The sequence below is a fragment of the Prionailurus bengalensis genome, chromosome B3 (genome assembly GCF_016509475.1).
Source record: "Prionailurus bengalensis isolate Pbe53 chromosome B3, Fcat_Pben_1.1_paternal_pri, whole genome shotgun sequence".
Lineage (NCBI taxonomy): Eukaryota > Metazoa > Chordata > Mammalia > Carnivora > Felidae > Prionailurus > Prionailurus bengalensis.
In genome coordinates, this window is record NC_057355.1 from 40,610,892 (window position 1) to 40,623,907 (window position 13,016).

Genomic DNA, 13,016 nt, shown 5'->3' on the forward strand with positions numbered 1-13,016 from the left:
AAAAAAAAGCAGACACAAAGCACTGTTGTGAGACACACACACGACAGCAAGATGCTCTGAGCCCACACTATGATTCCTTACAAACACAGGACACCTAAGAATCATGGAGTTGCCTGGTGACGCCAGCGTCAAAGTCAGCCAGGCTGCACTGTAGTTAAGACCTGCGCTTGCCCACCTTCTCCCAGAGCCTGGATCTGGCCTTCCTGGGTTCTGGGAGCAGCCAGTGCCACTTACCGTGGGAGACTTGCTCTTGTAGTGACTGGCGTGCTGCTGCAAGATGTCCAGGGCTTTGGACTCTGAGCTGGATTTACAACTGACACTGGGGCTGGCTCGTGCCTTGTCAGCATCTTCACCCCCTGAGACTTTGCTGCCATATGGGGAGAAAGAGTAGCTGGAAGGTAGGTAGGAACCTGGGGAAGGAGAAATAAAGCAGTCAATGAGAGAAGTCAAAGAAAGAAGCTCTGCTTTGGTGAGCCCGGTTAGGGCAGGCATCAGCTTTCCTAGGCAGAGGCTGAGATATTTCCCCCTACGGTGTCTTCAGGCTGAAACTTTGCTTGTCCTTTCTTTACTGAACTCTAGAGGCAAAACTAGCTAAGGGATATTAGGAACAGGGTCCTCAACTTTTGGGGAGTCAGCTTCGCTAGAGCCCTAGTGATTCATCTTGGACGGGCATTACGGTGAAATGGAAAGATCATAGGATTTGGAGTCAGACAACCTTGGTTTTGAATGCACCTCTCTTGAGACTTACCAGCTGGGTAGCCTTAAGCAAATTAACAACCCTTCTGAGCTTCAGTTTCTTTCCCATCAAAATGAAGACACCAATACTTATTCCATAGGGAAGATGAAATAAGATAATGCACATAAACCACCTAGCACAGTGGCTGGCCCAGAGCAGGCGCTCAGCAAGTGGAAATATTATTTTTATATGGACAGACGGGGTAATAGGTAGAAAGGAACACCACAGGAGACACAATTTCCTAGCTCTGTTTGAAAAGCTTACTGGTGCCTTATAACGTTCTGCCAGGGTATCAAGACTGTTTAGGCTGCTCTCCAATAGGGAGGTGGGAGCTCTGAGGAGTGAAAGGAGTGCTCTCTTACCCCAGAAGCATCCCACATGGCTCTTCGGGCAACAGAAACCAGTGAATGGAGTTGAGGACCATTTTCTTCCAACAAGTTAAATATGTACACCCCTACAATGTGCCCTTCGTCAAGAAGTCATGGGCAGCAGTATAAAGAGCTTATTTTTCCCAAGCTGAATGTTTTCTATTGGACTTCCCCTCCATTCTGATTTCAAACAGCTCTTCCTCTCTCCACTGCCTTCCAAACGTTGCAGCTGAACCTGTCTTATAAATGAATACACGCATTGCCCTGGTTTGAATTTTATTTGTTCCATGTGTCTCTCCTGCTACGATTAAGTTGAAGCTCCTTAAGAAGAACTAGCCCCGTTTCTTTTGTATTTCTACATTGCAAAATGTAGAGTATGTGTTTAAAATAGTTCCAGCTGAGAGAAGATGGTAGTGGTTTAGTGGGAGTTTTGCCTTCAGTTATCCAGGAAAATGGACTACAGAGGCAAGACTCTAGCTGGAGCAAGGGAGGGAGAGGCGGTCTCACAGATTGTAGTTTGGGTCATTCAAGGAGCTTGGGGCTAGACTGACCACTCACAGAATATTACATTCAAAACAGGGCAGTCATCTGAGTTTCAATAAGCGTTAGGGCCTGGGGTGCCTGGGTGGCTGAGTTGGTTAAGCATCCAACTTCGGCTCAAGCCATGATCTCACAGTTCGTGAGTTCGACCCCCATGTCAGGTTTTCTGCTGTCGGTGCAAAGCCCACTTCACATCCTCTGTCCTCTTCTCTCTCTCTGTCCCTCTGCCGCTCTCACTCACTCTCTCAAAAGTAAATGAACATTAAAAAAAAAAAAAAAGCCTTAGAGCCATGCAAGAAAACTCTGGATCTGAAATCCGTGCTTCATTTCCCCTCCCCGTTAATAGAGCACAAGTGGGAAGAAGGGTGCTGTACCTGGGTAGTTCTGCATCATCACAGCAGGCATGCCCCTGTAGCTGGGGTGGTTGGGGTCATAGGACTGGCTATAGGAGTAGCCGTGCATGTAAGGGATATAGGACTGGTGCTGGGTGAGGGGGGAGGACACAGGCACATGGACACTTGGCCGGGGCTCCTTGCTCCCGAGGCGGGATTCCTCAGACGTGGGCAGCTTGCAGTCACTACTTGTGCTTTCCTTCCCATCCTCCTTGGGGGCAGAGTCCTTACTCCGATTCCTTTCTTCCTTCAATTTGCGGTCCCGCTCCTCTTTCCACCGCTCATCCTCTGACTTGATGTCCGAGTACTTGGCAGGATAGACATACGTCCACATCCGGGGCTCTGCTTCCTACAACAGTCACAGAATGAGCACTGAGTGTTGTATAGGTAAGAGAGAGACTTCAAGCTCGAGGTCGCAGCAGAAACACCGGAGCAGCTAATACTAGACACCGGGGCAGAATATTTACAATTAACTCTGGTCCCTCCTGCTTTTTTAAAAAAGTCTGCCCCCCTCCTTGCCCAAAAGGAAACAAGATGTGGAGAAGGAAAAGGAAAATCCATCAGTGGGTCTTCTCTAGGAGAGAATATGCATTCTGGGGAAAGGAGTCCTTGAATAGAAGAAGTTGCTCCTTTTCCAAGGAATTTCAGGTTGTTTCACTTCTTTAGAGGAAGCTCCGGAGCAGAGAGGTGTGACTGTTGCCCAGCTCAGAGGAGGGAGGTCTAACTGTGGCACTAAGAAGAAAGGGAAGACTTTCTAAATCTCATGAGCAGAGCATGATGTGAGACCAAGCTCTCAGTTCTAAGTTTACCTATAAAATCTTTTTTTTTCTTTTTAAATTTTATTTATTTAAGTAATCTCTACAGCCAATGTGGCTTGAACTGGCAGCCTGAAATCAAGAGTCGCATGCTCCACCGACCGAGCCAGCCAGGTACCCCTCTATAAGATCTTTTTGAAAGTAACTCAGTCTGAGTAGTAACTTACTCTAGAAAATGGAGAGATCACCATTCCACACAACCAAATAGTGGAAGAAACACCGACTAGGAACTGAGATACCTGGGTTCTAATCGTGGCTCTGCTAGTGAAGTCACAAGTTATCCTACACAAATCAAGCTAATTTACCTTGGTCTCTCTTGTCAAATGGGAAAAACACCTTTTACTGACGTAACCTTGCTTTTTAAAAACATGAAAATGATTTACAAAGGTAAAGAATCTTTAAAATTATAGATTTCTCCCGCCAATCTGTATTCTGCTGACACCCTACATAAGGAGAGCCCGGACTTGTGAGAAAGAGACAAAGACTATCAAACAGTGTTTGGGTTTCCTCCCAGAATAGTTACCTGTCGGTACCAGAGTATTGGATCCACCTCTGCCTGTCTGCCACACTCAGCGCCTGTCTTAGCCTCAGAGGCCTCCTTGCCTAGGTGGCTGGCCTCACTCAGCTTCACTTTAAGTCCTTCCGGGGCCTGGTTGGGCAGTTTGGAGGAGTCGTCTAACTTGGGAATAATGACTGATTTGGCAGGGTCAGCCCCTGGCTCCTTGGCCTTCCCGGGTCCTGACTTGACCAGGTCTGTCAGGCTGGGGGCCTTGGTGAGAGTTGGGGGAATCGACGGCTTTTGCTTCCATTCTTCCTTGAGTGCCGCCTCCCGCTCCTTTAGGCCCAACTCCACCTTCTTGTCCAGTCCCCGCTGCTGCTGCTCCAAGCTCTGCCGTTTCTGCTGTTCCTCATATTGCTGCCGGTAGGCTGTGTTAGTGCTCAGGAGGTGGGTGTGGTAACTCTGGTCGCTGTAGCCATACGGGGGCACGTAGGCATACTGGTTGTAGTACAGAGACTGCATGTACATGTTGGGACGCTGCTGGATGACGGAAGGCTGCTGACTGGAACTGCTCAGCTCTGGTTTCTTCTCGTCACAGACATCGTTCTTCACTTTCCCCTCTATGCTCTCAGGCTCCTCATCCTTTTTTGTCTTCAGAGCTTGGCTCTCCACTCCTGCCTGGCTGCTGGGGTTCAGAGCCCCTGGGCTAGACTGTGCATAACTCGGAGAGTAGTAACTCTCAAAGCCTTGATAATACGGCGAGTCTTTGCTCTGTGGTTGAGGGGGAAAAAGAGTTTTCTTAGCCCCTTCCTTAACCAACTGTTCAGGGTCCTTTGATTTGACGCTGTCCACTTTGCCCTCCCCATCCTCCCCAGCATCAGATATGTCGGAGTATGCAGGGCTATTGGTTTTGACCGAGTTGGCTTCGGCTCCGTTCTGGGTCACTACATGTAAGGGAGTCAGGGGCTGGGTAGGAGTAGTGCTGTCTATGCGGCTACTGCCTCCAATTGAAGGGCTGGGGGCATTGTCCGTGAAGCTGTAGATCTTGTCAGCTTCTGCCTTGATGCTAGCCAGTCGGCTCTGGTGGGGGTCTGATGAGCCATTCAGGAGCCCCTCCATTTTCATCCCATCTCCCGAGGAGTCCCTGAACGGGCTTTTGCCTTCTTCTGCTCGACACACCTTCCCAGGGGTCAGAGGACTTTCGAGTTCCTTTGAGGACTCCTTCTTTTTTTTGTCTTTCTTTTTCTTGTCCTTGGCTGGGGTCAAGGCAGGATTGACTGTGAAAGGTTCTCCCATCACAGTGGGCTTGGGCTGAATAGGCTTGAGTTGGGGGCTGTTGGGCATGGCTTGGACCACTGTGGTGGTCAAGCCTGAGGAGGAGCCTGGGCTTGCTGCTGTGAAGGTGGCTGTCTGGAAGGTGTAGATTTGCTGTGGAGGGATGGCAGGGGCAATAGGCCGCGCTGACTTTAAGCTTTTGGAAGGAATCTTTTCAGGCTTCAAACTAGAGGGTTTTTTACATTTTTCTTTTTCCATACACTTCCTTTCTAAAGAATCAAAGGCATCATTGCTTGTTTCATCCATTACTGAGGGTCCATCATCAGAGCCATCATTAGATAAGGCCCCAAGGTCTGTGTCCCCTTCCCCACTAAGCTTTTTCTTACAGAGGCCTTTTGTGCTGAATTTGCTTGAAGGAGAAGGGCTGTGGGGCTCTACGAGCCGAACTTTGGGGGTAGCTGAACGGGCAGGGGACAAGGAACCTTTTTGCGAGACGGATGCACCATTGCAGCTCCCAAGGTCTGCATGGAGGGTGGGCTCCTCTCCATATTCACTGTCTCCATCTGCTTCCGGCTTGCTGTCATCGTCTGTGTGGGCATGAGCTTGGTGGTACTTAAGTCCATTGATGTGCTTATACTTTTTGTTGCAGTTTGGGTGGGGACAGTCAATCAGGACTGGGGAGGGACAATTTCTGTCTAGAACAGTGGGTTCAACCTTGGTCCCAGGGAGGGGACCAGTGGCTGAGCCCATGGAATTCGTACGGACACGCTTGCTCCCTTTGGAGTCCTCTGAGCTGGAATTCAGCTCCATGTCTGAAAGCGGTTTGTTTTTCCGCTTATTAGCTGAGGAAGGGCTGGCCTTGACATCCTCAGAGGTGCTACTGGCAGGTGGGCGATGCTCTGAAGAATTTTGGCTGCCCCGACGGCCTTTGCTATTGGCTCCTGCTCGGGTTTTGCTGCTGCTGCTGGTCCCTTTGCTGTCAGAGGCAGTGGCTGTCTCATTGACAGGTGTGTTACTGTTGGGACGCATGCGTTTGCCTCTACCCCGGCCGTTGCGCATTTCCAAGTCACTGGTGGGGGAGTCACAGAACCTTGGCAAAGGGCAAACACAACAAGATATTGTTAAGAAGAGAAAACACCTTCAAACCAGTTTAGGTGCCTCCAGAACTGTCCAGATGGTAACTATCATTTTCAATGAATATGACTTGTGAAAGGAACTTTTGAAACCATGGGAACTGCGTTAAGTGGTGAGCTCCTAGGGTGCTATCTGCATGCTAGCTGTACATCATTCCCCAACATTTGAGTTCCCCAAACCCTGGCAAACTGGGAACAAGCTGTAAAGTGCCATTCACTGCGATGTCAACCTGAAAGGTCCTTGTGAAACCCACATAGTCCAGTGTTCTTAAAACTGCAAATGTTCTTGAGGTTAAACTCCTGAGAAAAAGCTACTATCAAAAAGCATCATCAATAAATGTTTGTTCACCTGTAGGCGGACTCGATGGCCTTAGTCTCAAGGTGACTACTGGTAGAAGCCAGAATTCAATAATTTCACCCTAAGGCTTAAACAGGATCTCCTCCCCATTCCTACCCAACCCACCAACACCTAATTGATTTATTCTTGAATGCAGTGCCTTCCTCATCTCTACACCATCATAGTCTTGAAAAGCTAGGTGTCTTAAAAGCTATCCAACTCTAACAGGAAGAAGGGATAAGAAGGGATCACCGATTAGACTGGTTCAGACTAATATTCACCAAAAAGCTGTAAAGTGCTTACCTGGGGGGTGCCCAATCGTGCCGCGTGCAGTCAAGAAGTGTGCCTACATAGGTCTTGTTCCTCCATGTTACATTTACCACCAACATCCCTGGAAGACAAGAAGATTCAGATATAGACAAGGGAAACCCTGCTGGCCACTGAGAGGAATACTTTTCATTTGAGGAGCATCCTGGTTCCTGGAGGAGGATTTAGGGTTGCTCTGGGTCCCCGTGAGACAAGCAGGACTGGGCCAAAATACCATTATGGAAACTGCCTACTTAGCTCAATGGATTTATAAGATTTAGTGCCATACTTACATCAGATTTCTCTTTTAAAATATCATGGTTACAAAAAGCACTCTTTACTGTATTTTCAAACTTTGCATATTGATGGGATCATGCTGGGGTGTAACTTAAGTTACTTAAGTAAAGTTAACTTAAGTTTCTCACATAACATTACAAACTTGAGATTTATCTATGTTGACATGAAAAGCTTAATTAACTTATTTTAACTGTGCTCATGAAGGACACTGTAGGATTTGACCATAATTTACACATTCTCCTACTGATGGGTATTTAGGGTATTTTGAGCATTTGACTCGGGAATGATTTCACAATGAACACTCCTGTCATGTTCATATTATTAAAAAATGCTTTTGGGTGGATAATATAGTCATATTCCAAAATTCAAACAGTAGCAGACAAACCCCAGTAAAAATGAAGTGTTTCCTCCTATCCCTGTTTTGCAGCCTTCTGGTGCCTCCATTCAGAAATATCCATGGATATCCATGTGTTCCTCCAGAGATATTTTATACATTTATAAGCAAATATGCTTATATGTTCTTCCTCAAATGGTAGCAATATACAATGTTCTGTACACTTTTTTCATATATATGAAATCTAAATACTTTTTGAATCATTCTCTATCAGTACACACAGAACTACTTCACTCTTTTCAATGGCTGCATTTGAATGATTGCAAATCATGCCACAGTTTATTTAATCAGTCCCCTGTTGACATTTAGGCTGTTTCACTATTTTGTTATTACAAATAATGCAAAAATAACCCTGTACAAATGCTTTACCTTACTTACACGAGTATGTCTCTAAGATGTAATTCCTGTAAGTAAAATTAATCATGGAGCACTTAAATAAATTTTTAAAAATCCAAATATAATTATTTTGAGAGAGACAGAGTGTAAGCAGAGGAGGGGCAGAGACTCCCAAGCAGGCTCCCTGTCAGCACAGGGCCCGACGTGGGGCCTGAACTGATCAAACTGTGGGATCATGACCTGAGCCGAAATCAAGAGTTGGACACTCAACTGAGATACCCAGGTGCCCCTGTTTTTGGATTTTTGATAAACACTGCCAAATTGCAAAGAAGATTCACCTATTTATACACTCATCAGCAGTGCACGGTAACACCAGCTGTCTTTTTCCTTTGGCAACACAGTGTTCTCAAACTTGTTGATCTTTGCCAACCTGACAGGAGAAAAACAGTGTTTTATGTAGTTTTAATGAAATGTTTCCTATGATGAGTCTGTGTATCATTTCATTTTAAGACATCATTATGAAATGTATTTCCTTTCTAGTGAATTGTCTCTTTATATAAAGCTTTCCTCATTTTTCCTACTGAATTATATAGTCTTTTTCTTATTTGTAACTCTTAATACACCAGAGTGAGCCTTTTGTCTGTTGTACAAATCAGGTATTCCCCCCTGGTTTGTCATTTGCTGATGGTGGTTAAGGCTATGCAGAAATTATTTACCTTTTTTTAAAGTAATCTCTATACCTAATGTGGGGCTCAAACTCATGACCCTGAGATCAAGAGTCACATGCTCTTCCAACTGAGCCAGTCAGATGCCTTGAAATGATTTACTTTTGTTTTTACATTTATCAATCTTTTATGGCTTCAGAGTTTTCTTGTCATATTTCAAAAGGCTTTCCTCGGGGCGCCTGGGTGGCTCAGTCGGTTGAGCATCCGACTTCAGCTCGGGTCACGATCTCGCGGTCCGTGAGTTCGAGCCCCGCGTCAGGCTCTGGGCTGATGGCTCAGAGCCTGGAGCCTGCTTCCAATTCTGTGTCTCCCTCTCTCTCTGCCCCTCCCCCGTTCATGCTCTGTCTCTGTCTCAAAAATAAATAAACGTTAAAAAAAAAAAAACCCACAAAAGGCTTTCCTCATTTCATCACTTCATTAACAGTTTTTCTTATGATTTCTTTTAGTACTTTTATAATTTTTATTTTTTTAACATTTATTTATTTTTGAGAGACGGAGAGAAACACAGCATGAGAGAGGGAGGGGCAGAGAGAGAGGGAGACACAGAATCTGAAACAGGCTCCAGGCTCTGAGCTGTCAGCACAGAGCCTGATGCAGTGCTCGAACCCACAAACTGTGATATCATGACCTGAGTCAAAGTCGGTCGCTTAACCAACTGAGCCACCCAGGAGGCCCATATAGTTTGATTTTTTATATTTAAATCTTTAAAAAAATATTTATTTTTGAGAGAGAGCGCGAGTGAGCATGCATGCAGGGGAGGTGCAGAGGGAGAGGGGGACAAAGGATCTGAAGCAGACTCTGTGCTGACAGCAGAGAGCCCAACACACGGGTGGAACTCATGAACTGTGAGATCATCACCTGAGCTGAAGTCAGATGCTCAAGTGACTGAGCCACCCAGGAACCCTTTGATTTAAATCTTTAATCCATCTGGAATTCAACTTCGTATAAAACTTAACTTTTTTGTATTCTTAATTTATTTTTAAAAGTTTATTTAGAGAGAGGGAGATGGCCAGTGCGTGGGGAAGGGGCAGAGAGAGAGTATTCCAAGCAGGCTCCACACTGTCAGATGGAGCATGATGAGGGGCTTGATCTCACAAACCATAAGATCAGGACCTGAGCCGAAATCAAGGGTCAGATGCTTAACGACTGAGCCACCCAGGCGCCCCTCAAAAAAATTTTTTTAATGTTTTTATTTTTTGAGAGAGCGAGAGAGTGAGAGCAGGGAAAGGGCAGAGAGAGAGGAGGAGACACAGAATCTGAAGCAGGCTCCAGGCTCTGAGCTGTCATGACAGCACAGAGCCCAATTCCGGACTTGAACCCACAGACTGCAAGATCATGACCTGAGCAGAAGTTGGATGCTTACCGACTGAGCCACCAAGGTGCCTGGTTTTTACATTTTTAGTAATAGAAAAAATGAAAAGGATACTATTATTTTATGTTATGTGATATCATATGAAATTCAAATATCATTACCCATGAATAAAGTTTTATTGGAACATAGCCACAGTTACTATTTATGCCTGATTTCACACTACAAGGCAAGATTGAGTATGCAACAGAGAGGCTGTACAGTCTGCAAAGCCCAAAATATTTACTACCTGGCCTTTTATGGAATGAGTTTGCCAACCCACTGGAGTCATTCAAGTCAAAACAGTTTCTAGTCTCCTGGTGATTTCTATTTTTTTTTTTTATTAAAATGTTTTTTATTTATTTCTTGAGACAGAGAAAGTGTGTGCGCAAGTAAGGGAGGGGCAGAGAGAGAAGGGGACAGAGGATCCTAAGCGGACTCCATGCTGATAGCAGAGAGCCTGCTGTGGGGCTTGAACTCACGAACCGAGAGATCATGACCTGAGCTGAAGTTGGACACTTAACCAATTGAGCCACCCAGGCGCCCCTAGTAATTTCTTTTTTGATCCTGGGTTATTTAGAAAAGTGTTGTCAAAGTTTCAACTATCTGGGATTTTCCAGATATCTTTTTGTTATTTATTTCTAATATAATTTGTGGCAGAGAACATACTCTATGATTTCAATCCTTCCAAATTTATTGAGAATTTATAGTCTGAAATATGATCTATCTTGAAGAACATTCCATGGGCACCTGAAAAGAATATTTTAAAATGTATACTCTGCAGCTTTTGGTGTTCTATAAATGACTGATAATGTTATTCAAATCTATATTGCTACTAATTTTCTGCTTTCTTATCAATTATTTGTCCCTTGTTCTCGCTTACTGGAAATCCTATTTCTCTAGAAATTTGGACCTTCTAGATTAATCATCTTTTTTATGTTTTCACTATTTTCCATTCCTTTATCTGTCTTCCATTCCTTTGTCTATATTCTAAGGGATTTCCTTCATTTTCTAAGTTATATACTGAAATTTCCATTTTTACTACTGTAGCTTTAAGTTTAAAAAAGGCATCCTATTGTTTCATGGATGCAGTATCTTATCTCTCTGAAGATATTTAATTACACAACACAGGTTTGAAGTGTGCAGGTCGGCTTCTATCTGGATTTTTAAAAATAAATATAGCACATTACTGTAAATGTTTCTCTTCCTTATTTGTAAAAATAAATTCTAGTACAATTAACATACTGTGTTATATTAGTTTCAAGTGTCCGATATAGTGATTCAACAAACCTATCCCTTACTCAGTACTCATCATGATAATGGGTACTCCTTATTTCTTAGCTCTCTTTCCTCCCAACCTCAGACAAAAACAAACAACTAAAAAAACCAAGCTTTTGTTTTTTCAGGTCTCTTAAATCAGTACTTGTGCATCTGCTGTCTAGTTTCCAAAGTTCTACTGATTATAACTGCTTGCAAGTAGTCTTGGTCTGTTTTTAAAGAAACCTGTGTGTTGTATCTTAAAAACAAAACTCCTTTACTGACATTTGAATGAATTATAAAGGGAAAAAGTGGGAGGTAAATATGTACTTTCAATCTACCATGTTTAACCAAAATAATGCATTTACTTTTAATTATCTGGCATATTTCAAACGTACAACCTACCTCAACAATTAAGTTTCTAATTAGAATCTAGTTCAGGAAAATTATCACCTATTATCTATTCATTTACTGTCTCTCTGCCATTCTTTCAATCTTTTTTTATTCCCTAGGACTCCTATCTGATATGTTAGAGCCTCTCAAGCCATTATCTCTCCATTTGAGTTGATTTGTGTTTGATTCTTCCAATTTATAATTTGTTCTAGAATTTATCTAAGGTATTGACTTAAAAGGAATTTCAATGGCTATAGTATATAATTATATTTCAAAGACTGTTTATCATTTCAAAAATTTTAAACTGGTTACTTTCTCATATCTACATGACATTATTTAACTTCTAGCTCTTTGGTTCATAGTTAAAAAAAAATGTTCATTTATTTTTGAGAGAGAGAGAGAGAGAGAGTGAGGGAGGGGGGCAGAGAGAGAGAGGTAGACAGAGGATACCAAGAGGGCTCTGCGCTGACAGCTGAGAGCCTAGAGCCTGCTTTGGATTCTGTATTTCCCTCTCTCTTTGCCCCTTCCCTGATCATGCTCTCTCTTTCTTTCTCAAAAATAAATAAACATAAAGAAAATTAAAAAAAAAATAAGTTTATTTATTTATTTTGAGAGTGAGAGAGAGAGAGAGAGAGAGCAAGTGTGTAGGGGCAGAAAGAGAAGGGAGAGAGAGAATCCCAAGCAGGCTCCGCACCATCAGTGCTTAAACTCACAAACTGTGAGACCATGACCTGAGCCGAAATCAAGAGTCAGACGCCCAACCGACTGAGCCACCCAGGTGTCCTCATAATTTTATTTTTAATAGACATTATTATTCTGTTTCTTCTTAGGAATTCTAACCAGCCTCCTTACAGAGTCTCTGTAAATGTTTGCACCATACAGTAATTTCATTCATTCAATTCCTGGTGGTTAAAATTTTAAAATTAATTTTTATATTTTGAGATAGAGATTCACATACAGTTGTAAGAAATAATAGAAACCCCATTGTACCCTTTAGTCAGTTTCCCCCTATTGGTAACGTCTTGCAAAAAAAAATACTGCAGTATTATATCTCAACCAGAATCTGACATTGACACAATGAAGATACAAAATATGTCCATCAACACAAGGATACCTCATACTGCCCTTTTACAACTTCAGTCACTTCCCTCTTACACTCATCCCTCCTTAATTCCTGGCAACTACTAATCTGTTATTCATTTCTGGAAGCATACAGCATATAACCCTTTGGGACTGTTTTTCTCCCTTTACCAGCATATAATTATCTGGAGATTCATCCAAGTTGTTGGCATGTCTCAACAGTTCAGTCTTTCTTATTGGTGAGTGAGGGACCGATTTGTTTTACCATTCATCTGCTGGATGTGAAAGACATCAGGGTTGTTTCCAGTGTTTGGCTATTATGAATTAAGCTGCTATAAACATTTGAGTACAGGTTTGCAGTGAACATGACTTTTCATCTCTCCAAAATAAATACTCAGGAGTGCAATTACTAGATCATATTGTAGTTGCATATTTAGTTTTTTGAAGAAACTGCCAAACTGTTTTCCAGAGTAGCTGTGCCTTTTTCCTTTTTACATTCTCACCAGCAATGCATGAGAGATCCAGTTTCATTGTATCCTTGCCAGTATTTGGCATTAAATTTTAATTTTAGCCATTCTAACAGTTGTGTAGTAGTGTCTCATATTGTAATGGTTTTTTTTTTTTTAATTTAACTTTTTAAATTTACATCCAAATTAGTTGGTGTATAGTGCAACAATGATTTCAGGAGTAGATTCCTTAATGCCCTTTACCCATTTAGCCCATCTTCCCTCCCACACCCCCTCCAGTAACCCTCTGTTTGGTCTCCATATTTAGGAGTCTCTTCT

The 13,016-nt window shown here is 43.1% G+C and overlaps 1 protein-coding gene across 1 annotated transcript in view; it reads right to left on the reverse strand.

Moving 5' to 3' along the window:
• ZNF609 (zinc finger protein 609) overlaps positions 1–13,016 on the reverse strand; it is a 211,479-nt gene that overhangs the window by 5,582 nt on the left and 192,881 nt on the right. The window contains exons 4-7 of the mRNA XM_043555183.1: positions 6,399–6,486; positions 3,375–5,715; positions 2,019–2,385; positions 235–410 (exon numbers count right to left, since the gene is read on the reverse strand). Of these exons, the coding sequence (XP_043411118.1) occupies positions 235–410; positions 2,019–2,385; positions 3,375–5,715; positions 6,399–6,486 (2,972 nt within the window). The remainder of the gene's footprint in view (positions 1–234; positions 411–2,018; positions 2,386–3,374; positions 5,716–6,398; positions 6,487–13,016) is intronic.